Source organism: Oncorhynchus mykiss, chromosome 18 (genome assembly GCF_057628025.1).
Source record: "Oncorhynchus mykiss isolate SJ-2025 chromosome 18, ASM5762802v1, whole genome shotgun sequence".
NCBI lineage: Eukaryota > Metazoa > Chordata > Actinopteri > Salmoniformes > Salmonidae > Oncorhynchus > Oncorhynchus mykiss.
In genome coordinates, this window is record NC_143039.1 from 25274700 (window position 1) to 25297500 (window position 22801).

The following is a 22801-nucleotide window of genomic DNA, read 5'->3' on the forward strand; positions in this document are numbered from 1 at the left end:
AGGACCTCTTTCAGGGTAAGGAAACTAATAAGGCATTTAATCATTTGGGTGAACTATCCCTTTAAGAAGCCCAGCGTAAAGCTGTTAGTAATGTTAGAAGGTAGCTGCACCGCCACTTTCTCAGCAGTCTAGTTTTTAGGACCGACCCAGTTTAGAACAGTGCACCATCTCTAACACACACACACAAAGACACACAGTTCTGGGATCTGGAAAGAAGACAGAAGTGTGCGTTTGAAGTGTGTGTGATCAAACAGTGAGTATGCAGCTCCACAGCCCTACGCCACAACTCATACCTCACACATTCCTCCTGTAACTCCTCCTGTAATCTCTTTATCTCCCCTGTCTTTGTCCCTGCCTTTCTTATAGTCTATTTCTCTACTTCTTTCCTTTCTCACTCTTGTCATTTCATTGTTGTGTGTGTGGGTGGGCGTGCGTCTTGTGTCGAATACCTTCTTTCCATCTCTTACGTTTCTATGTAATATTGAATGTTTCCATCTAATATCTCTAGTAGATTGTGTTTCTAATGCAGTACACCAGATATCTTGTATATATCTGCTATCTTTGACATCTACTATCAGGTATTGTATAGATCACTAAAAACAAAGAAGGCTATGAAGTTACCAGTATAATGTGTGTCCCTCAGTGTTATTTCATTGGTTACCGCCTTGAAAATCAATGATTAGCAAGATATACAAGAACCTTGAGCATTCTCTCCAGTGGCAAACTTATCAGGGAGGGGTCTATATTAAATAAAATTATTAGCTAAACACACCCTTTTAGTACGTCATACATTTGAGGATTCAGTTAATCATGTGGTGTGTCTAAATCCAAAGTGCCACTTGGTGTTAGTGAATTTAAATGAAGGGAAATATCATTGTGAGCAAAATGATTAATCATATCACTTCAGTACATTCTTTTTAAATGATTGATGACCTTAGATTTCAGCATTTGTGGCCTCCATTTCAGAAAAACCTCAACCTAAAATGTTTCATTGTGTAACGAGTGCGCTGAGAGTCGGCAAGCAAGTTCAGGGAGTGAGTGTTTAAATACAAAAACAAGAAACACAAACAATGACATGAACAGAAACAATGGCGCCTGGGGAAGGAACCAAAGGGAGTGACATATATAGGGAAGGTAATCAGGGAGGTGTTGGAGTCCAGGTGAGTCTCATGAGGCGCTGGTGCGCGTAACGATGGTGACAGGTGTGCGCCATAACAAGCAGCCTGGTGACCTAGAGGCCGGAGAGGGAGCACACGTGACACATTGGTGTTAATAGTCCTACTGGTGACACAATGTTATCATAATGGTAAACGTTATTTAAAGTCATTAAGGTAACATGTTAGTTGATTTAGAATGAGAAGATGTAACTAAATACATTGAAATAAATACACATCTAGAAGAATGAAGTACTTTTTTCCCCAAAGTGCCCAAATGTCACCGTAATTCAAGAAGGACCTGTCAGTGAAGCGAGATCAGATCAAGAATAAGGGGATATTTCAGACAAGTGCCTCCATCTTTTAAAATTTATCATGAGTGGTGATGTGATTGCAATATCAAACACACACACACACCACTAAAAACAGATTTCCTAACGAAGTTTGCTGAGTGAAAGCTGTTCCGAGTCCTGACAAATGTTTTATAGACGTTTAACATCACCTGTGAAGCTAAACCAAGTGGAAAACAGATCGTGTACACCAGCAAAACATCTCTTCCTGTCTCTCTCCACATATGTATTCTCATCCACCTCTCGCTCCACAACTCTTCTCCTTCTCTCCTTCCAACCTCTGTCTCCCTCCCTCTATCTCTCTGTAAAAATGGTGTACTGAGAGCTTACACAAACACACACACACACACAAACACACACACAAACACACACACACACACACACACACACACACACCAGAAGCTTTGATTATTGTATTGTAATCAGGTCAGAGACGTTAACAGGCTTTTGTTGTCTTGTCTCCTGTTTCTTGTCTCCTGTTTAGAAGTGTTTGTCATAACTGATGTACATCAGTCATAGTGGGAATAAAAGGAAGACAGACACACAGACAGACAGACAGACAGGCAGGCAGACAGAGGCTGTTTCATGTCGAACAGAGAAGACAGTAAGATAGAGAGACAGAGAGACACACACAAACACACAAAGGTTTGCTGTTACATGTAAGTGTATAGTAAAGATGTGTGTGTCAGAACAAACTGAAATATATATCTGTGTATGCCACAGGGGACAGTAGAGAAAGTGTGTGTGTGTCTTGGGGGACAAGGGCGAGACAGATACATGGATGTGAATGTGGTGCAGGGGACAGGAGAGACTGCACATGGCTAAGTCTGTGTGTCTGACAGAGTTGAGAGGAGAGTAGGCCTTTCTGCACACACAGACACACACACTAGCTACTATCTTCCCCTTTCAGTTTCTCTCTGAGGACATCCATCCCATAGCATGAAACCCTCTGCAATCATCATTAGGGACCTCTGGAGAAGGATGGAGAGAACCACAAAGCCTCCCAGAAGAGAGAGGAGAAAACGTGATGGGGAGAAATCGGAATGGGGAGAAAACGGGATCAGGAGGAAACGGGATAGGGAGGAAACGGGATCGGGAGGAAACGGGATAGGGAGGAAACGGGATCAGGAGGAAACGGGATCAGGAGGAAACTGGATAGGGAGGAAACGGGATCAGGAGGAAACGGGATCAGGAGGAAACGGGATGGGGAGGAAACGGGATCAGGAGGAAACAGGATGGGGAGGAAACGGGATCAGGAGGAAACAGGATGAGGAGGAAAATGGGAGGAGAGGAAATAATTACTTTGAAGGATAAACCCTGGGATTAGATTTGGCTATTATCTGAGGCTATAGAGACAGGATGTGTCTGCATGTGTGTTTCGCAGAAACAAAGCTCTGTGTGTGTGTGTGTGTGTGTGTGTGTGTGTGTGTGTGTGTGTGTGTGTGTGTGTGTGTGTGTGTGTGTGTGTGTGTGTGTGTGTGTGTGTGTGTGTGTGTGTGTGTGTGTGTGTGTGTGTGTGTGTGTGTGTGTGTGTGTGTGTGTGTGTGTGTGTGTGTGGTTTGAAACTCATCTCCTGTTCATTTGTTTCTGTATAAACAAACTTTTCCATCAACCTCCCATCACACATGAATTCAGCGATACAACAATAGCATTGTACAAACAAAGCATGTTGTCTGATGTAGCACGTTGACAGAGGGAGGAGGGGAAGAGCAGAGTGAGAAAGGAAAAAAAAGAAGGAAAGAGACGGAGAGAAAGAGAGGAGTGAGAGAGGAGACTCTTCCTCCTTGCCTGTTAAATATTTGAGCACTTGTGGAGAGACAGGGCTGTTAGCTGAACTAAATCAGCAGCGTCAGTGTGTGTGTGTTGCAGGGGGAGACAGGGCTGTTAGCTGAACTAAATCAGCAGTGTCGGTGTGTGTGTGTTGCAGGGGGAGACAGGGCTGTTAGCCGGTTAGTGGTAATTCAACCGTGATAGAGTGGGAGCACTTTCACTGTTTATATATGTACCTGAGAGAGAGAGAGAAGAGATGGAGGGAGGGAGGGAGAGGGAGGCTGTCCAGTCTGTCAGAATTCATTAGACTGACAGAGCGAGGCTGCTCTGCACCATGTCAATGAGACCCAGCTAACCACAGCATCGTGTGTGTGTGTGTGTGTGTGTGTGTGTGTGTGTGTGTGTGTGTGTGTGTGTGTGTGTGTGTGTGTGTGTGTGTGTGTGTGTGTGTGTGTGTGTGTGTGTGTGTGTGTGTGTGTGTGTGTGTGTGTGTGTGTGTGTGTGTGTGTGTGTGTGTGTGTGTGTGTGTGTGTGTGTGTGTGTGTGTGTGTGTCAGCTATACTCAATAACTAGAAAGGGAGGCATGATGCCCTCATTGTCTATCAGAGACAAAAGGAGCTTTCAGCTCAATTATAGCATCCACATAAACACACACACACACACATGCACAGACTGTATCATCCTACCTGGGGTTCGTGCTGTTCCAGTAGACAGCATGGTGGTCGAAGATGATCTGGTCTTCAGCCCAGACGTACAGACAGGAAGACAGGACAGTCAGACACATCAGAACCACCTGCGTCACACACTTGCACACACTCCTCTGACCAGGCCGAGCCGTCCACCTCACACTCCTCAAACCAGTTACACACAACATCATAGTGTCCATTTGAAGTCTGCGTCGCTGGTTATGTTAGCTTACAGTTGAGTTGGAATAGCCAGTGCATGGACCGTCTCAATCAGTGTCTGGGCATTCAAAGATCCCAGTCCATTCCGATTGGCCCAGCCTGTTAGTGGAAACAGGGTGGCAGAGGTCGTAGTGTGCAGGACTTTGAATCCAGGACTTTGTAATGCGGTTTGGATCCAGGTGTGTTGTTTTGGCGTGTTTTTGTTTACAAACCTTATCTTGAACCTTGACCACTTTGCTAGCATGCCCAAAGCTAACCTTACCCTAACCAATCGCTAGCATGCCCAAAGCTAACCTTACCCTAACCAATCGCTAGCATGCCCAAAGCTAACCTTACCCTAACCAATCGCTAGCATGCCCAAAGCTAACCTTACCCTAACCAATCGCTAGCATGCCCAAAGCTAACCTTACCCTAACCAATCACTAGCATGCCCAAAGCTAACCTTACCCTAACCAATCGCTAGCATGCCCAAAGCTAACCTTACCCTAACCAATCGCTAGCATGCCCAAACCTAACCTTACCCTAACCAATCGCTAGCATGCCCAAACCTAACCTTACCCTAACCAATCGCTAGCATGCCCAAACCTAACCTTACCCTAACCAATCGCTAGCATGCCCAAACCTAACCTGTTGCGCTTGCATGTTGCGCAAATCACTCAATCTCAATCAATACAGGAAGAGTGTCTATGTTCTTGCCAGGGTCTGAGACTTGTCCTCCCTTATCCTCTCTGTACAACTTGTGCTCCCCTGAATATGACATCCAAACTAGTGACTTTCATTCTCCTGAATCCACACCTTTATCTTAAGTCCACTGTCTGTTCATTGATGATTGATTACATTGATGAGACATTGTTATTATTTGACATATTTCTGTATTTCTATAAATGCTGGCGTTGATGAATTATCAGCCATCTCACGATGACGTCCTCTCTCTATCGATCACACACTATCAGCACAAATAGAAACCTCTTCTCTCCTCCACTCCACAATGAGACGCGAAGCCAAATCCAATCTGGGTTTAATGTCGTCTGGGGACCGAACATCCTGACTCCCCTCAGCTCGCTGGGACTGAACTGTCTTCCGTAAGAGATATATTGGTTTGTAACAGTTTCCTCAGGGAGTTGTTTTGGTACTGAACACTTTCTTCAGTGAGACATGTTCCATGCTGAACACTTTCTTCAGTAAGAAATGATGTTTTTGGTGATGAAGGTTCCTCTGTAAGATGATTCAGTACTGACCAGTTTCCCCACGAACAGATTCTGTTTCAGTACTGACCAGTTTCCCCACGAACAGATTCTGTTTCAGTACTGACCAGTTTCCCCACGAACAGATTCTGTTTCAGTACTGACCAGTTTCCCCACGAACAGATTCTGTTTCAGTACTGACCAGTTACTCCAGTAACAGATTCTGTTTTGGTGCTGACCAGTTTCTATCAGGTCCTGAACACCTCCCTTTATTAAGGGAGGTCCATTTGAATATTCTTCAGATGTCCGTTCAGGTCAATAAACCACGACAGGTTAATCGTTTCCTCAGTGAGAGTGGTTGGTTGGGTCCTGTTATTGCTGCTCGTTTTCATCAGAGATCACCAGCTATCACGCTCCTCCCGTCCCAAGTTCCTCTTCTGTCTGTTTCTGCTGATTTGGATGTAAAATCCAATTCGGCTTCATGGTCCACACTCCACAATGTTCTTTACGGATCAACACACAGAGACTGGCAGAGACACACACACAGACTGGCAGAGACACACACAGACTGGCAGAGAGACAGACCGACAGAGTGAATAACGTGGCGATCCTTCCAACAGTCTCTCATGGTGACAACACTCCTCGTGGTGAATCTGATTCTCAGCTCCCGCTGCTGCCAGAATCTCCTTACTGCTTGTTTTCACCTCCTTCTCTCCCTCCCTCTCCCCATCCTCCCTCTCCCTCCCTCTCCCCATCCTCCCTCTCCCCTCCCTCCCCCTCTCACTCTGAGCTGGCGAAGTCTCTCAGTCTCTTACCTCTAGGGACAGTGTCTGACTCACTGCTCTCGCGGCTCTGAAGCCGCTTAGTTCAGCTGTATTAAACTCCACATATACATAACATGGGTTAGGATAATACTGACAGTGTTAGGTTAGATTATCACTGTCAATCCAGTTACTACATCTTTACAAAATGTGTAATCAATTAGTTACTACTCCTTTATTGTACAATTAAGGTATTACTACCTTTGTACTGTTCCACAATAATGTAGTTATCATTGTAGCGCATCTGCGCTGCAAGAATGTATATAATCGAAGTATTAAGAGTATTGTAAGAATAAATACTTATCTGTATGAACAGACCTATATATATATATACCCCCATCATAACCAATATAACCCAAATACAGCTGTAAAATAATACATCTACTGGCACACAGGGTCTGCTCTGTGTAATAAACCATTCTAACCAACCAAAATAAATTAATAATAAACTAAGCATTCTAACCATCATAACCTAAATAAATGAATAAGAAGCATTTTGTTACATCCACTAAATGTGTATGTGACCAATAAAAATGTTATTTGAATAAACAAACCATCATAACCTAAATAAATTAATAATTAACTAACCATCATAACCTAAATAAATTAATAAAGACTAACTATCCTAACCCAAGCAACCCAGACCCAGCTGCATGTGGTCTGACTGTTTGACTGAATTATTCATAAGGTGGCTGTCTAGAGCACGCATGTTTAAACACACACCTCTCATCCCTCCTCTACCCCTCCGTCCTAGTCTCCTGTCTCGCTCCTCTCCATTTCTCTGCCGGTCTGGAGCATGCATGTTTAAACACACACCTCTCATCCCTCCTCTACCCCTCCGTCCTAGTCTCCTGTCTCGCTCCTCTCCATTTCTCTGCCGGTCTGGAGCGTGCATGTTTAAACACACATGCAGGAGGATGAAGTAGCTTGTAGATGCTCTACCCAACTCAACACACGAGCAGAACAGGGCAGAGCAACCCTGGAGCTGTGTGAGCTTAAGTGCCTTACTCAAGGGCGCAAAGGCAGTATGTAGGACATGGGATAGAGGCCACTGCCAGCAGCCCTCCGGCTGTCTGCTCACTCCCGGCAGATATTCCAAATGAGCCCTGGGATCTGAATTGGCAACCCTCCGGTTACTGGCCCGCTTCATATGCAGGATAATGACGGATTCGTTTTTTTTACAAGGGCAGTTATAAAATATATATATAGTACCAGTCAAAAGTTTGGACGTACCTACTCATTCCAGGGTTTTTCTTTATTTGTACTATTTTCTACATTGTAGAATAAATGTGAAGATATCAAAACTATCAAATAACACATATGAATCATCTAGTAACCAAAAAAGTGTTAAACAAATCCAAATGTATTTTACATTTGAGATTCTTCAAAGTAGCCACCCTTAATGAAAGCTTTGTACACTCTTGACATTCTCTCAACTAGCTTCATGAGGTAGTCACCTGGAATGCATTTCAGTTAACAGGTATGCCTTGTTAAAAGTTAATTTGTGGAATTTCTTTCCTTCTTAATGCATATGAGACAATCAGTTGTGTTGTGACAAGGTAGGGGTGGTTTACAGAAGATAGCCCTATTTGGTAAAAGACCAAGTCCATATTATGGCAAGAACAGCTCAAATAAGCAAAGAGAAACGACAGTCCATAATTATTTTAAGACATGAAGGTCAGTCAATCCGGAAAATGTCAAGACCTTTGAAAGTTTCTATAAGTGCAGTTGCAAGAACCATAAAGCGATATGATGAAACTGGCTCTCATGAGGACCACCACAGGAAAGAAAGACCCAGAGTTACCTCTGCTGCAGAGGATAAGTTCATTAGAGTTACCAGCCTCATAAATTGCAGCTTGGAATGAGTTGGACCACAGAGTGGAGGAAAATCAGACAACGGGTGCTCAGCATATGTGGGAACTCCTACAAGACTGTTGGAAAAACATTCCAGGTGAAGCTGGTTGAGAGAATGCCAAGAGTTTGCAAAGCTGTCATCAAGGCAAAGGGTGGCTACTTTGAAGAATCTCAAATAGAAAATATATTGATTTGTTTAACACTTTCTTGATTACTACATGATTCCATGTGTTATTTAATAGTTGTGATGTCTTCACTACTTCACTATTCTACAATGTAGAACATAGTAAAAATAAAGAAAAACCCTTGAATGAGTAGGTATTTCCAAACTTTTGACTGGTACTGTATATTGAAGAAAATCCAACTGTGTGGGCGGGAAATTACTACTATTTCATCACCACCACCAGACCCCTACGGTTATAAGTGGGACATGAGGACTGAACAGAAGGCACTGTCCTAGGAGTAAAATCACAAGAACATGTCACAAAGGTGATGTCACAGAGATAATTACCAGGGCCCAGTTTTTCTAAAGATAACTATCTGGATTTCAGTTATCAGATAGGATTAAATGCATATAGAATGAAATAACCTTAGTTCAAGTCAATGATTAGCTTGTTCTATTCATTTTATTTCTATGCATTTAATCCTCTCTAATTGGTGAAGTCACCTCTGTAGCAGTGGGGAGAAAGTCACGAGAAATGGCTCCACCTAGTGCCATATTATTTTCCTGGATACAGTGATGTATACATGGCTCTGGCTCCACCAAGTGGCCATACAGGGATTGACCAGATTCCCAAGCCTATCAGAAGGCAGAGAAGCTTGCTTAAAACCTCTCAAATCCTTTCAGATCTACAAGTGTGCCTATAGGGAGTAGGGGCCAGGGGTAGTGCCTTGAGACTAGGGGGCCATTTGGAAATCAACAAACATAAAAAAACACAAGGCTGTGTTCCATTAAGTTTAATTTCTTTGTGATACAAAACTCATCTTTACAGCCCTCCAGAGAAAGCTGGCATTACCTTTATAGCAAAATATACATGTTGGAATCAACGTTTGTTAACTATATATCAAAATATACATGTTGGAATGAAATGGAATCTTTAATCCAAATCACTGTGGTACAAAAACACTAAATATAGACAGACAAAAACCCTACCCACTGCTTCATGACATCACATCCTGTTGATCCCGGACCCCAATAAAACCCATAATGGAAAATAAAAGCGACAACCGTTACCAGGAGAGGAATACAGAACTACCTCACAGCTATCCACTGTGATATCATCAACTAGGTCAACATACAGTATATATTCATGCTTAAAGTACTCTACCAACAGAAGAATTTAACTGTAATTAAAAAGAAATGGGACAAGAAACCAAATATCACAAATTCAAGGTATAACTCACTCAAAATTATGATTTTTAAATCTAGTGGCTGACTGGTTAGGTATAAAATGAAAACAAAACCAAATCCCTAAAGGCGATTTGGACCATAGAATCAAACCAATGGGAGAACAGAGAGTTTAGAACGGTCTTTTACACTGACGCGGATCGTTTAAGTAGCAGGGGTGGTAGGTACTTTGGTCCTCAATAACGTCAACCATCAATAGCTACATGAAACAATTTATGCTACAGAAAAATCTATAGCAAAAGCCATATATAGACAGTCAGTGCCAGAACAAAGGTAATAAATACGTTTGTGTTGTAGGCACTAAATATCTAAGGCTGTATGAAATAAAATTGGAGTATTGCATGTGTGCGTGTAAAATAGTAGGGGTGAAGTAGGCACTAAAGACTAAATGCTGCATGATTTTAAATGGCACCCCTGAAGCAAGAATTAAGACTTGATGCGCAGTGACTGGTAGATATCAAACAGTACACGGTATAGAAAATGATAAGAGTATAGAACTACTAATGTTACAAAAATACAATGGAATGCATAGTGTACACCTAGAAATCAAAAGGGAAGACCACAGCCATATATTTCAAATCAAGTGATTGATGTTCAAAGAAAAAGCCTATTTGAGAGTCCAATCTTATAAAATCAATGTAATAGCATGGAAAGGCTAGCCAGCTGGTCTGGTTAAGGCACTAGACTGTTGCGGAAAGGCATTTTGTTAGAGCAATATGACTAGTGGTGAAGATCCCAAGGACAGACAGTAGAAACAGAAAACATTAATCAATGGAATATTTTTTTTTTAAGTATATCAAATGGAAAAAATAAAACATTGTAACCTAGAAACAGAAAGACTAGATGTGCATTCTGAAGAGTATAGAAACAGAAATACTAGATGTGCATTCTGCAGAGCGTAGAAACAGAAATACTAGATGTGTATCTTGGAGAGTTCTATGAGTTTCCCTCCATAGAAGTAGAACTACTAAAATAAAATATGAACCGATTATATCCATAGTAAACGTAAATAATTGTGTAAAAATAATGATAAAAACTTTTTAAAAAGTATAAAGGAATGATTAAGTGTGTCTCGTGTGGAATAAGACTTGACATACAAACGACGTGGAAGGCATTCTGATGAACGGGTTTGGTCTGTACTCTGTAGTTACAGGTGTGTGTGTGTGTGTGTGTGTGTGTGTGTGTGTGTTGTGTGTGTATGATTGTGTTAGATGGTAGATTTGGAGAAAGACACTCTGAGGTGGTGGTTCTCTCCCAGGTCATGGTTGTGGAACTCGATGAGACTCTCAACAGCTTCCTCCACTGAGCTCATCTGGATCAGAGCCATCTTACGGTCCTTCCTATACACACACCAGGAAAGAGGATTCCCCATTACATCAGGTAGTGATGCCATAAAGACCATTCCACCACTGGGTAGTGACGTCATAAAGACCATTACATCGTCAGGTAGCGATGCCAAAGACTATTGCATCATTAGGTAAAGATGTAATAAAGACAAAGACAAGCACATCACAAATACAGTTTGATTTGATCATAGGTAGTGATGTCATAAAAGTATAGTTGGGTGTTGAGACTTACTGGAAGAACTTGAAGGCCGTGACTGAAGCTCCTGAACTGCTGAACAGTGCCTTCAGATCCTCCTCCCCTACTGCAGGACTAGAGAGAAAGAGAAAGCATTAGGAGAAAGCAATAGGACAATCAAACATAAAAGGGGACGTTGTGTGTGTGTGTGTGTGTGTGTGTGTGTACGTACGGTATGTTGGAGAGGTGCAGTGTGCCAGAGGGAGGGTAGATGTTGTTGTAGTTTTTGGAGCCAGGCTTCTTAAAACGGTGGAGAGGAGAGGTGGCATAGTCCTTAGTCAACCCCTGGTCCTCATGGCCTTGAATAGGATAGAGTACAACATGTCATGACACAACAGTAGTGGATGTTAGACGGCCCATACCTTCTCTGGGCAGCTGTGTATTTAGACATGGTAGTGTGTGTACATACAGTGCCTTGCGAAAGTATTCGGCCCCCTTGAACTTTGCCACCTTTTGCCACATTTCAGGCTTCAAACATAAAGATATAAAACTGTATTTTTTTGTGAAGAATCAACAACAAGTGGGACACAATCATGAAGTGGAACGACATTTATTGGATATTTCAAACTTTTTTAACAAATCAAAAACTGAAAAATTGGGCGTGCAAAATTATTCAGCCCCCTTAAGTTAATACTTTGTAGCGCCACCTTTTGCTGTGATTACAGCTGTAAGTCGCTTGGGGTATGTCTCTATCAGTTTTGCACATCGAGAGACTGACATTTTTTCCCATTCCTCCTTGCAAAACAGCTCGAGCTCAGTGAGGTTGGATGGAGAGCATTTGTGAACAGCAGTTTTCAGTTCTTTCCACAGATTCTCGATTGGATTCAGGTCTGGACTTTGACTTGGCCATTCTAACACCTGGATATGTTTATTTTTGAACCATTCCATTGTAAATTTTGCTTTATGTTTTGGATCATTGTCTTGTTGGAAGACAAATCTCCGTCCCAGTCTCAGGTCTTTTGCAGACTCCATCAGGTTTTCTTCCAGAATGGTCCTGTATTTTGCTCCATCCATCTTCCCATCAATTTTAACCATCGTCCCTGCTGAAGAAAAGCAGGCCCAAACCATGATGCTGCCACCAGCATGTTTGACAGTGGGGATGGTGTGTTCAGCTGTGACCAGAGCACCTTCTTCCACATGTTTGGTGTGTCTTCCAGGTGGCTTGTGGCAAACTTTAAACGACACTTTTTATGGATATCTTTAAGAAATGGCTTTCTTCTTGCCACTCTTCCATAAAGGCCAGATTTGTGCAATATACGACTGATTGTTGTCCTATGGACAGAGTCTCCCACCTCAGCTGTAGATCTCTGCAGTTCATCCAGAGTGATCATGGGCCTCTTGGCTGCATCTCTGATCAGTCTTCTCCTTGTATGAGCTGAAGGTTTAGAGGGACGGCCAGGTCTTGGTAGATTTGCAGTGGTCTGATACTCCTTCCATTTCAATATAATCGCTTGCACAGTGCTCCTTGGGATGTTTAAAGCTTGGGAAATCTTTTTGTATCCAAATCCGGCTTTAAACTTCTTCACAACAGTATCTCGGACCTGCCTGGTGTGTTCCTTGTTCTTCATGATGCTCTCTGCGCTTTTAACGGACCTCTGAGACTATCACAGTGCAGGTGCATTTATACGGAGACTTGATTACATACAGGTGGATTGTATTTATCATCATTAGTCATTTAGGTCAACATTGGATCATTCAGACATCCTCACTGAACTTCTGGAGAGAGTTTGCTGCACTGAAAGTAAAGGGGCTGAATAATTTTGCACACCCAATTTTTCAGTTTTTGATTTGTTAAAAAAGTTTGAAATATCCAATAAATGTCATTCCACTTCATGATTGTGTCCCACTTGTTGTTGATTCTTCACAAAAAAATACAGTTTTATATCTTTATGTTTGAAGCCTGAAATGTGGCAAAAGGTCGCAAAGTTCAAGGGGGACCGAATACTTTCGCAAGGCACTGTACCTTCCCTGGGCAGCTGTGTGTTTAGACATGGTAGTGTGTGTACATACCGTCTCTGGGCAGCTGTGTGTTTAGACATGGTAGTGTGTGTACATACCTTCTCTGGGCAGCTGTACGGTGGTGTGTTTAGACATGGAGACACGTAGAGACCGGCCATGGAGACGCACCCCGTTCAGGTGGCTCATCGCTGAGGAGAAGACAAGCCCGTCAAACACCAGAGCACACACACTAACTACTGCAACGCACACAACAACACACAGACGCACAGTCACATACACACAGTACCTAGCTGAGCCTGTGTGCCATCAGCCATCTGGACCAGAGCGTTGTCCTTCTTATTGAACAGAATCTTCACTCTCATCACGTCGCCATACACACCTGGAGAACACACACAGGTTAAAACACAGCACACACTCCAAACCAGATGCATTTTCATGAAGAAAGAGACTTAGTTGTAATGCCAGTGTTGTAAAGTGATTGTCTTGATCAACAGCAGACAGACTAGACTACTGCAATGCCCAGACAACAGGTTCTATACCACCACACTACTCAGTTTCTGGCCATTGAAATGAAACGACTGATTCATGTAAAGGAGAGCTTGGATTTCTGATTCAGAGACAGACCGACCAACAGGCAGACAGACCACAACATGAAAACCAGCCCAGGTAACAGATAGTTAGATTCAGTACCAATTGGTAATTAAATATATATATATATAAAGCGAAACAGATTAAAGAATGATAAAATAATAAAATAAATATTTAGGTCAACATAAGGGTAAATGAAGACTGAATGAGGTAGGTACAGTGATGATATAATATTATTGGTAACAGTAGGTAAATGTAAAATCTAAAGTCATAAAGGGAAACGAAAGGCTGATAACATACCAAAGAGAATAAAGAGGCAGTTTGGTGTAACGCTCTTTATAAACAGCAGGGGGAGGTAGAGGAACCAGGGAGGGGGAGAGAGAAAGAGGGAGGGGACAGGGGTAAAGTGGAGTCAGGGATGGAGGGATGGAGTCCAGCAGTCAGCAGCCAAGAGGTCCACGGGAGGATCACATGGAAGAGGGAGAGATAGAGGGAGAGAGATAGAGAGAGAAAGATGAGAAGACAGACAGTTGGCAGAGGAGTGAGTTTTTATAAAGGGCAAAGAGCAGGATGAGATGGGGAGGGAGAGAGAATAAAAAAAAGAAAAGGAGGTAAAGAAAAGAACAAGGTCAGTAAACACAAGTGTCTAAATTAAAACACTGTCACTATGGCAACATTAGGAGGAGAAAAGAGAGATTAACAACAGTACAGGTCAGATAATACAGTACAATAACATGGCCGGTGTCTCTATATAAGGATTATTGTGTCTCCAGCAACTCAAGAATAGACAAAAAGGAAGCCATGAAATGGAAGATAACAGAAGACTGTTCGTTCTAAACTGTGGAGATACACCCATTTAAAGGGCCCAGAGGAAAAGTTTACTCTGGTGTGCTTGTACGATAGAGAAAGGATGTACACTGGTGTGCTTGTGGATGAGAGAAAGAGTGTGTGGGTAGTAACAGTCCTGACCTCTGGGTTGAGGTTGCTGACCAATAGGACGCCAGCTTGTCCTCCTCCACCGCCGAGGGCTTGCAGGCCGAGACGACTAGCGGCCATGCCCCCTGGACCCATACCAAATGACGCCAAGGCACCGGGCATAGACAAACCTAGACACATACAAAGAAACACACATGATATCTCAAGCACCGGGGCCAACCTGTGCAGCTGGAGTAGACCGACCGATGATTTGACAATGTAGCAATAGCTATGTAATAAACGGAGTAAGAACAGGTTTGTAGTAGGCTACAGGTAGAGTGAACCAGCTGACTGTGTTAATGTGGGGATGTACCTGCAGCCTGCTGTAGAGTGAAGGCCTGGGGGAATCCGTGTCCATAAGGAGATGCTGAGATCAGACCTGGAGACCCTGGAAAGAGATAGGTGGGAGAGAGGGGAAAAAGACATGAATCTAATTTCAGTGTCAGTTTGACAGTCTCCAGAAGAGCACCCTGGTAGCTACGTGCTAGCTCCTGGCACAAAACAGTTTGAGAAACACCGGTCTAACGTGTGTGTTACCGAAGGCGGCAGCAGCCATCGCATGCTGGTCCATTCCAGGCTGAGGGTTGTGTTGCTCTCCAGTAGAAAGGTCAGGTCTGGTGTAGTCACGGCTCTTATCGTTGTTAAACTTCACATTGAGGCTGGTCAGCTTGGAGAAACTCACCCTCAGAGTACAGCAACCGTTATAGATGTTCTGACCGTCTAGAGACTGCAGAGACAGAGGGATTAGGGGTGTGGAAGTTCAGGCAAGTCCATTTACATCATCTATTATTGATGTTCTGACCATCTGGAGATGGCAGAGAGAGAGAGATGGAGAAAGAGGTTTATTAGAGGGGGGGGGGATGTACGCACCATTTTGGTGTGCTGTGCCGTCATGGGGTCAGCGTATTGGACCAGAGCCTGGAACTGGTTGTTCTTAGTGAAGGTGATGATCTTCAGAACAGACCCATACTTGGAGAAGATCTACAGGGGAGAACACACACAGGTTACATCCCTGCTGCAGGCATTTTGACAACAAGCAAAAGAAAACCATTTGAACACACTCATGACTAAGAAACACTGGAGGAGTGTGCGTACCTGGTGCAGGACTTCCAGTGTGACGGGGTAGAAGAGGTTTTCCACTATGACTCTAAGGACAGGGCTCTGGGTGGCCATGCCTCTGGCTCCCATCTCTCCCCCTCCAACTGACATGGTAGCACCCATTACACCCCCCATACCGGTCATGGTAGAGCCCAACATGGTGCCACCCTGGACAGCATTCACCGCCTGCAGTGCTGCCTGGACTCTCTGTGGGGGGGGGCGACAAACATACACTGTTATTACATTGTACTGTGGGCACTATGCTGTAACCTCTGCATATGACAAAGAAAATGATTTGACAAATGTGCTACAGACATACAGGTTAGTGAGTCTCATATTGGTATGGGTCAATGGTGGAAGTGTCCTCTTACCACTTGGTTAGGTGAGTTGTCGGTCTTGAGTTCCTTGTGGTTGCTGTACTGCATGAATACAGGCTGCTGTCTGATGAGGGGGGTGACCGTAGCGTAGTAGTTCACCATGGTCTGAGCCTGGTCCACAGTGTTCATCTCCAGGAACGCCTACACACACACACACACACAAGATCAGCCGGGTGTGTGAACACCTTTAGGGTAGAGGATCTGTAGTGTGTGTGAACACCTTTAGGGTAGAGGATCTGTAGTGTGTGTGAACACCTTTAGGGTAGAGGATCTGTAGTGTGCGTGAACACCTTTAGGGTAGAGGATCTGTAGTGAGTGTGAGAACACCTTTAGGGTAGAGGATCTGTAGTGTGTGTGAACACCTTTAGGGTAGAGGATCTGTAGTGTGTGTGAACACCTTTAGGGTAGAGGATCTGTGTGTGTGAGAACACCTTTAGGGTAGAGGATCTGTAGTGAGTGTGAGAACACCTTTAGGGTAGAGGATCTGTAGTGAGTGTGAGAACACCTTTAGGGCAAAGGACCTGTAGTGTGCGCATGTACCTGGTTCTTTCCCTTCATCATCAGAAGGTTGGTGACCTTCCCAAAGGGCATTCCCATGCTGATGACCTCAGAATCCTGGATGTCCCCGGGCAGCTGGCGCAGGTGGATGACACGCGATGGAGCGCTGGGGCTCCGCATCTCACCTTTGAACTTCTTACTGTCATTACCGTTGGCTACAAACACAGACACCTTTTTAATTTAACTTCTTACCGTTAGCGCCATAAACTACTAGAGAACAGCACAGAACATTCTGTTTAACCATCAGCTACACACACACCTGGGGTCATGATGTAGGAGGAGAAGAGTTCATCAGATCCCCTCTGGAAGAGAAAGGAACATTCACAATGATCATAACCACATACATCATGGAGACAGAGACAGGCCTAGCTGGGTTCTATTCACTAAGCACTAACTGGAAGAAAACATGAATATGCTCAATAACAAACTTGTTTCCATTTTCTGTTGCAAAAGGTTTTGCTACGTGCACCAACAAATACGACCTGGGTAAATGCATTAACAGAGTTATGACTGGAGAGGAGCAGTCTGTCAGACAGATGGTCTTGCTCGGCCAGACTACAGTTAATGAAGCCGCTCTGTGTCAGTCAGTCAATGGTGCTCATGTCTGGAGTGGCCCAGCAGCCTCACTCCATCTCTCTACAATACAGCTACTGTTACAGCCAGGCTAGAAAACTGACTGGGACAGAGAGACAATGAGAAGACACTCATGCTAACAGCCAGAGAGGAGAGAGACTTTAATCAACATTTTAGCACAGGGGTAAAGACGGAGAGAAAAACACAAGGAATTAAATTGTGAATGAAAAGATGCCTACCTTGGTACCCACTGAGACACTGGGGAGAGAGAGAAAAGGAGGGTTACTCATTTGAGTTGCTCCAAAGAGGGCAGGGTGCATTTTCCTAAAAGATCAACCAATAAGCAAATCAGCAAATCACTCAAAATGTTACATTACATTTTAAATCGATTGTAAATTTTAGATTGATTGTAAATAGAAAACTATCAGCAGACTTACTCTATATCTGTGACGTAGCCAGGTCCCATAGGATACAGATCAGCATCTAACTTGTGTCTGTTGAGACAAAGGGGGGAAGAGAGGAGACGAGGAAATACAGGACGAAAGGGGGAGTTTAGTCACTAACTTTATGAAGTTCATAGTTAGCTAGAAACGGAATTGACTCGTGAAAAGTTGCGTTAGTTCACTTCGTTGAATTGAAATGTCCGCTGACCAGCTAATAACCAGTTATTCGACAATTCAACCTAATCCTGAACACACGACATTCGCTTCCACAAACACGAGCGCACATATGGAATGCGGAAACTAGCTACAAAGACACGTTGATTCAAGATGGGCGTTTTTTAAAACTACATTTGGCAATACTTTAAATGTGGTTATTTTTCGTCTACATGAAAAAACTGCAACTAGCGTTTGTATTGTTATTTGCAGTATAATACTTTTTTTTTTAAAACAACCCTTACGTCTTAACTTCAACTAGTTCGCATCTCTTCCGGACACGCTCACGCGCAGACAATGCTAACTAGCTAGCCTTGTTTGAAAGTCTCAAGCATCATCTCGTCTCAAACTAAACGTTGAACTACTAGAAAACACAAATATAGTAAACAGATTCCATAACAGCATGGCTGTATATACAAATAATTAAACAAATTAAAAAGTAAACTACGGTTAGATTATTTCCGTTTCTTTTCGACATGAAACTACATCTTTTCACTCACCCTTCCATCGTTCGATATAATCCACAGGTCTCTGGCGCGGCGGCAGGTTTCCTTGATTTTCATACAAAATGGCTGAATACACCGAGGCGTTCGTTGATTGGTCCAGGTACTTGGAAGAACCCGAAATGGGCGGGCACTTACACCTAGCATCGCAATTTGATTGGTTCATTAAAGGGTGGGTATAATATTCTGTTAAAGTTCTCGGCCGAAACTTGACCAAAATAACTGTGAAACCATACCATTGCTTTGCATTTGTTTACCTGAAAAAATAACGAAGAATGGTTTTCATTGACACACATTGATTTATTATGTTCTAGTATTGGATAGCTGACTCGCAAACCTGTGCAACTAAACAACGAATGCTGCTTCTTTCCTGTTTCACAATCAGTTCATGTAGTTCAGAAAATACAAATTCCATACAGGGTTGTAAGTTCATGCATTGGCCAACAGATGGCATAATTTGTCTATTACAGGGCTGACTGAGGAGGAGCAGCTGTGTGATTTCGGTAACTTCGGGACTCTGAACCAGACCTGCTGGGTCAAAATGTCAACGTTCTTCATACTTCAGCAGCAGATTAGCATGCTGGATACAATGGAAACCAATGAAACTCCACGCTTGGTAATCAATCAATTATTCAAAAGCATTTCACATACTTGACCCATGTGTTTTTTGCTTGTTTTTGTTCTTGTTGTATTAAGTGGTTTGAAACAGTTGTTACTATTTCCAATGCATAAAAAAAGCAGAAGTAATCTATGGTGTGTGGATCTGACCCATAAACGACCCCAGCACACCGAAGACCATCACACTCCCTGGTTCCAGCGAGAGATCTGTAATCTCTCTCTCTTGCTTCTCTCTCTCTCCCCCTAACCCCACCTTCTCTCTCCACCTCCCTCTCCCCTTTCTATTTCGCTTAATTCAACCTATCCTCTCCAGTCTCCCTTCTCTCCCTCCTCCCTCTCTCATCCCAGACCCCACCCTTTCTCTTTCCCCTGGTGTACACTGTAGAACAGGGTAATGGAACACACAGACACCAGAGAGTCTCTGGGAATGGAAGGTTTATTCTGCTGACGACAGGTTTCACCTTCCGTTCGATCCCAATAGAACCCATTATTACATTCATGTTAAGCAATTTGCCGTGATGATGGATATAGTTGTCAATGATACTGATCAGACCTGATGAGGAGTATTACAATCAATAACAACACTAATCAGAGTTAGAGTTAATGCTACATCAGAAGATTCAACATCACTGACTAAACAAAATTCACAAGCATCAGCATTAAAACAATCACCGGGCTTGACTCAAACAGTGAATCAGCCATCCTTTACATTTATAAAAAATAAAATAGTGAAATGTGTTTATGAGTTGCACAGTGTCATAGTGAGTCTAATGAGGAGATTAGTAGAGATGAATAGAGATCAATAGATTACTAGATGTAAGTAGAGTATAAATGACTTGAGATGATGAGATAGAGATGACGACATGGGATGGACAGTTTAAAACAGAGATAATAATGTTATCTGAGATGTACCAGACGACATGGTGTGGCTGATGGATTGAATTGGTGTTCCTATTGATTTGTGATGATGGTACAAGCTTGCATGCGGAGTGTGGCTGGCTATGATTTGGCAGAAACCAAACCAATGAATACATTGTATAAAACTTGATATCAACATATTTGATTACTGTTCACACTGTGAAACTATATTACAGAGACAATATAATATGAAACTGACTCATAAATACTCGATACACAGGGAAATATACAAAATGTATGTCTTCTTCATATTCTGGACTAAAAAAAACAATGGTAGACATTTTCCAGATGGCTCCGATAGCAGACACATTACAATACAAAGACCTGCTACATTTTCTTTTCAACAATAACGTGGACGGCACATCCAGTTCAATAATAAAGAGAATATTAATAGAATAGCATACAGAAGTACACACAGAATACACTATAAATGTCAAGACAGAAAAATATAAAAATAGCATTCACAATAAAAGAATGATCCATATCAGAAGAAATACATCGTAGTAAAGAGTAGTACGACAGCAGTACACAGTGAGGGAGGTTTTGTTTGATCAGTCTGGAGGTACTAGCTGTATCTGAAACAGCAGCCCTTTTCCTATACTAGTGCACTGTGGGAGTGTTTTGGCCCAAAGTACCATAGGGAATAGGGTTCCATTTCAGATTTCCCCGTTGTTATTGTAGTACTAGAGTAGTACATAGTCTAGTGTATATGGTCCTGGCTGTAGGTTGTTATTGTAGTACTAGAGTAGTACATAGTCTAGTGTATATGGTCCTGGCTGTAGGTTGTTATTGTAGTACTAGAGTAGTACATAGTCTAGTGTATATTGTCCTGGCTGTAGGTTGTTATTGTAGTACTAGAGTAGTACATAGTCTAGTGTATATTGTCCTGGCTGTAGATTGTTATTGTAGTACTAGAGTAGTACATAGTCTTGTGTATATGGTCCTGGCTGTAGGTTGATATTGTAGTACTAGAGTAGTACATAGTCTAGTGTATATTGTCCTGGCTGTAGGTTGTTATTGTAGTACTAGAGTAGTACATAGTCTAGTGTATATTGTCCTGGCTGTAGGTTGTTATTGTAGTACTAGAGTAGTACATAGTCTAGTGTATATTGTCCTGGCTGTAGGTTGTTATTGTAGTACTAGAGTAGTACATAGTCTAGTGTATATGGTCCTGGCTGTAGGTTGTTATTGTAGTACTAGAGTAGTACATAGTCTAGTGTATATTGTCCTGGCTGTAGGTTGTTATTGTAGTACTAGAGTAGTACATAGTCTAGTGTATATTGTCCTGGCTGTAGATTGTTATTGTAGTACTAGAGTAGTACATAGTCTAGTGTATATGGTCCTGGCTGTAGGTTGTTATTGTAGTACTAGAGTAGTACATAGTCTAGTGTATATTGTCCTGGCTGTAGGTTGATATTGTAGTACTAGAGTAGTACATAGTCTAGTGTATATTGTCCTGGCTGTAGATTGTTATTGTAGTACTAGAGTAGTATATAGGCTAGTGTATATTGTCCTGGCTGTAGGTTGTTATTGTAGTACTAGAGTAGTACATAGTCTAGTGTATATTGTCCTGGCTGTAGGTTGTTATTGTAGTACTAGAGTAGTACATAGTCTAGTGTATATTGTCCTGGCTGTAGATTGTTATTGTAGTACTAGAGTAGTACATAGTCTAGTGTATATTGTCCTGGCTGTAGGTTGTTATTGTAGTACTAGAGTAGTACATAGTCTAGTGTATATTGTCCTGGCTGTAGGTTGTTATTGTAGTACTAGAGTAGTACATAGTCTAGTGTATATTGTCCTGGCTGTAGGTTGTTATTGTAGTACTAGAGTAGTACATAGTCTAGTGTATATTGTCCTGGCTGTAGGTTGTTATTGTAGTACTAGAGTAGTACATAGTCTAGTGTATATTTTCCTGGCTGTAGATTGTTATTGTAGTACTAGAGTAGTACATAGTCTAGTGTTAATTGTCCTGGCAGTAGATTGTTATTGTAGTACTAGAGTAGTACATAGTCTATTGTATATTGTCCTGGCTGTAGGTTGTTGTTGTACTACTACAGTAATACAAAGTAGTACTGATTCTCCAGTGTCTGTTGGCTGTATATGGTTGGTGTTGGCTGTAGTTTTTGCTGCTTGGCAGGAGGAGTCGGACTGTTTGGTTTTGTAGTCCTGATAAGTGTGTGATCAGACACGCATACACACGTACGCACTCAAGTCTCTCTTCCTCTGACACACTCACACATACACACACACACACACACACACAAACTCTCTCACACACACACACACACACACACACACACACACACACACACACACACACAAACACTCACATGACTGTGCAACACTTGCAACTCTGTTTCTTCTCCTTCTCCCCCTCCTCCCCTCCTCCCCCATTTCCCCCCCCTGCCTCCCCCTTCTCACCCGTACTCCCATTGGCTGCTGCCTGGGTCTCTGTCTCCCCCTCTCTTACCCCCTTCACCTCCCCGTCTGGTAGCATCACAAACTCCGCCTTGACTGAGCCGTCTCCACCCTCTGTCCCCCCTGCCTCCCCCACCTCCCCTGCTGTCTCACCCTCCAGAGCTGTATAGCCCATGAAGACCAGGGTAACAGGGTTCTCAGCGCTGGCCTGGTCTGGACTGGGACCCAACAGCTTGGCTTCTACTCCTGTTAGTTCTCTTCTAGGACTCTGGTTCTGTGATACTCCATTTACAGCTGGGGAGAGAAGGGAGAGGAGAGAGGGGGGAAATAGAGAGGTGGAGAGAAAGAGGAGAGGAGAGAGGGGGGAAATAGAGGGGGGGAGAGAAGGGAGAGGAGAGAGGGGGGAAATAGAGAGGGCGAGAGAAGGGAGAGGAGAGAGGGAGAGAAGGGAGAGGAGAGAGAGGGGAAATAGAGATGGGGAGAGAAAGGAGAGAGGGGGGAAATAGAGAGGGGGAGAGAAAAATCTAGCCAGG

General features: G+C 42.9%; 3 protein-coding genes across 6 annotated transcripts in view; all 3 read right to left on the bottom strand.

Annotated features, from left to right (window-relative positions):
- The window catches only part of LOC110528763 (ephrin-A2-like), a 31978-nt gene extending 25940 nt beyond the window's left edge, over positions 1-6038 (bottom strand). Inside the window, exon 1 of the mRNA XM_036952081.2 lies at positions 3961-6038. Coding sequence (XP_036807976.2) covers positions 3961-4160 — 200 coding nt within the window. The 5' untranslated portion in view covers positions 4161-6038. The remainder of the gene's footprint in view (positions 1-3960) is intronic.
- A 2942-nt stretch (positions 6039-8980) lies between these two features.
- Positions 8981-18720, bottom strand: LOC110527371 (polypyrimidine tract-binding protein 1). 4 transcript variants are annotated; one of them, XM_021608603.3, is made up of 17 exons: positions 18312-18720; positions 17593-17649; positions 17395-17413; positions 16842-16884; positions 16565-16737; positions 16019-16165; positions 15645-15854; positions 15420-15530; positions 15087-15276; positions 14863-14937; positions 14544-14680; positions 13875-13908; positions 13273-13365; positions 13085-13174; positions 11200-11326; positions 11025-11102; positions 8981-10786 (listed from the first exon to the last, which is right to left on the bottom strand). In XM_021608603.3, exons 1-17 carry the CDS (start codon positions 18317-18319, stop codon positions 10654-10656), a joined length of 1725 nt encoding a protein of 574 aa, XP_021464278.1. In that variant the 5' UTR covers positions 18320-18720; the 3' UTR covers positions 8981-10653. The 4 variants fall into 4 exon arrangements, 2 of the variants coding, with proteins under 2 accessions (XP_021464278.1, XP_021464277.1); XM_021608602.3 differs by having other exon boundaries at positions 17395-17479; XR_016488345.1 differs by lacking the exon at positions 13875-13908.
- Positions 18721-19350: 630 nt separating this feature from the next.
- The window catches only part of LOC118941106 (paralemmin-3), a 17755-nt gene continuing 14304 nt past the window's right edge, over positions 19351-22801 (bottom strand). Inside the window, exon 6 of the mRNA XM_090207946.1 lies at positions 19351-22562. Within this exon, the coding sequence (XP_090064072.1) occupies positions 22177-22562 (386 nt within the window). The 3' untranslated portion in view covers positions 19351-22176. The remainder of the gene's footprint in view (positions 22563-22801) is intronic.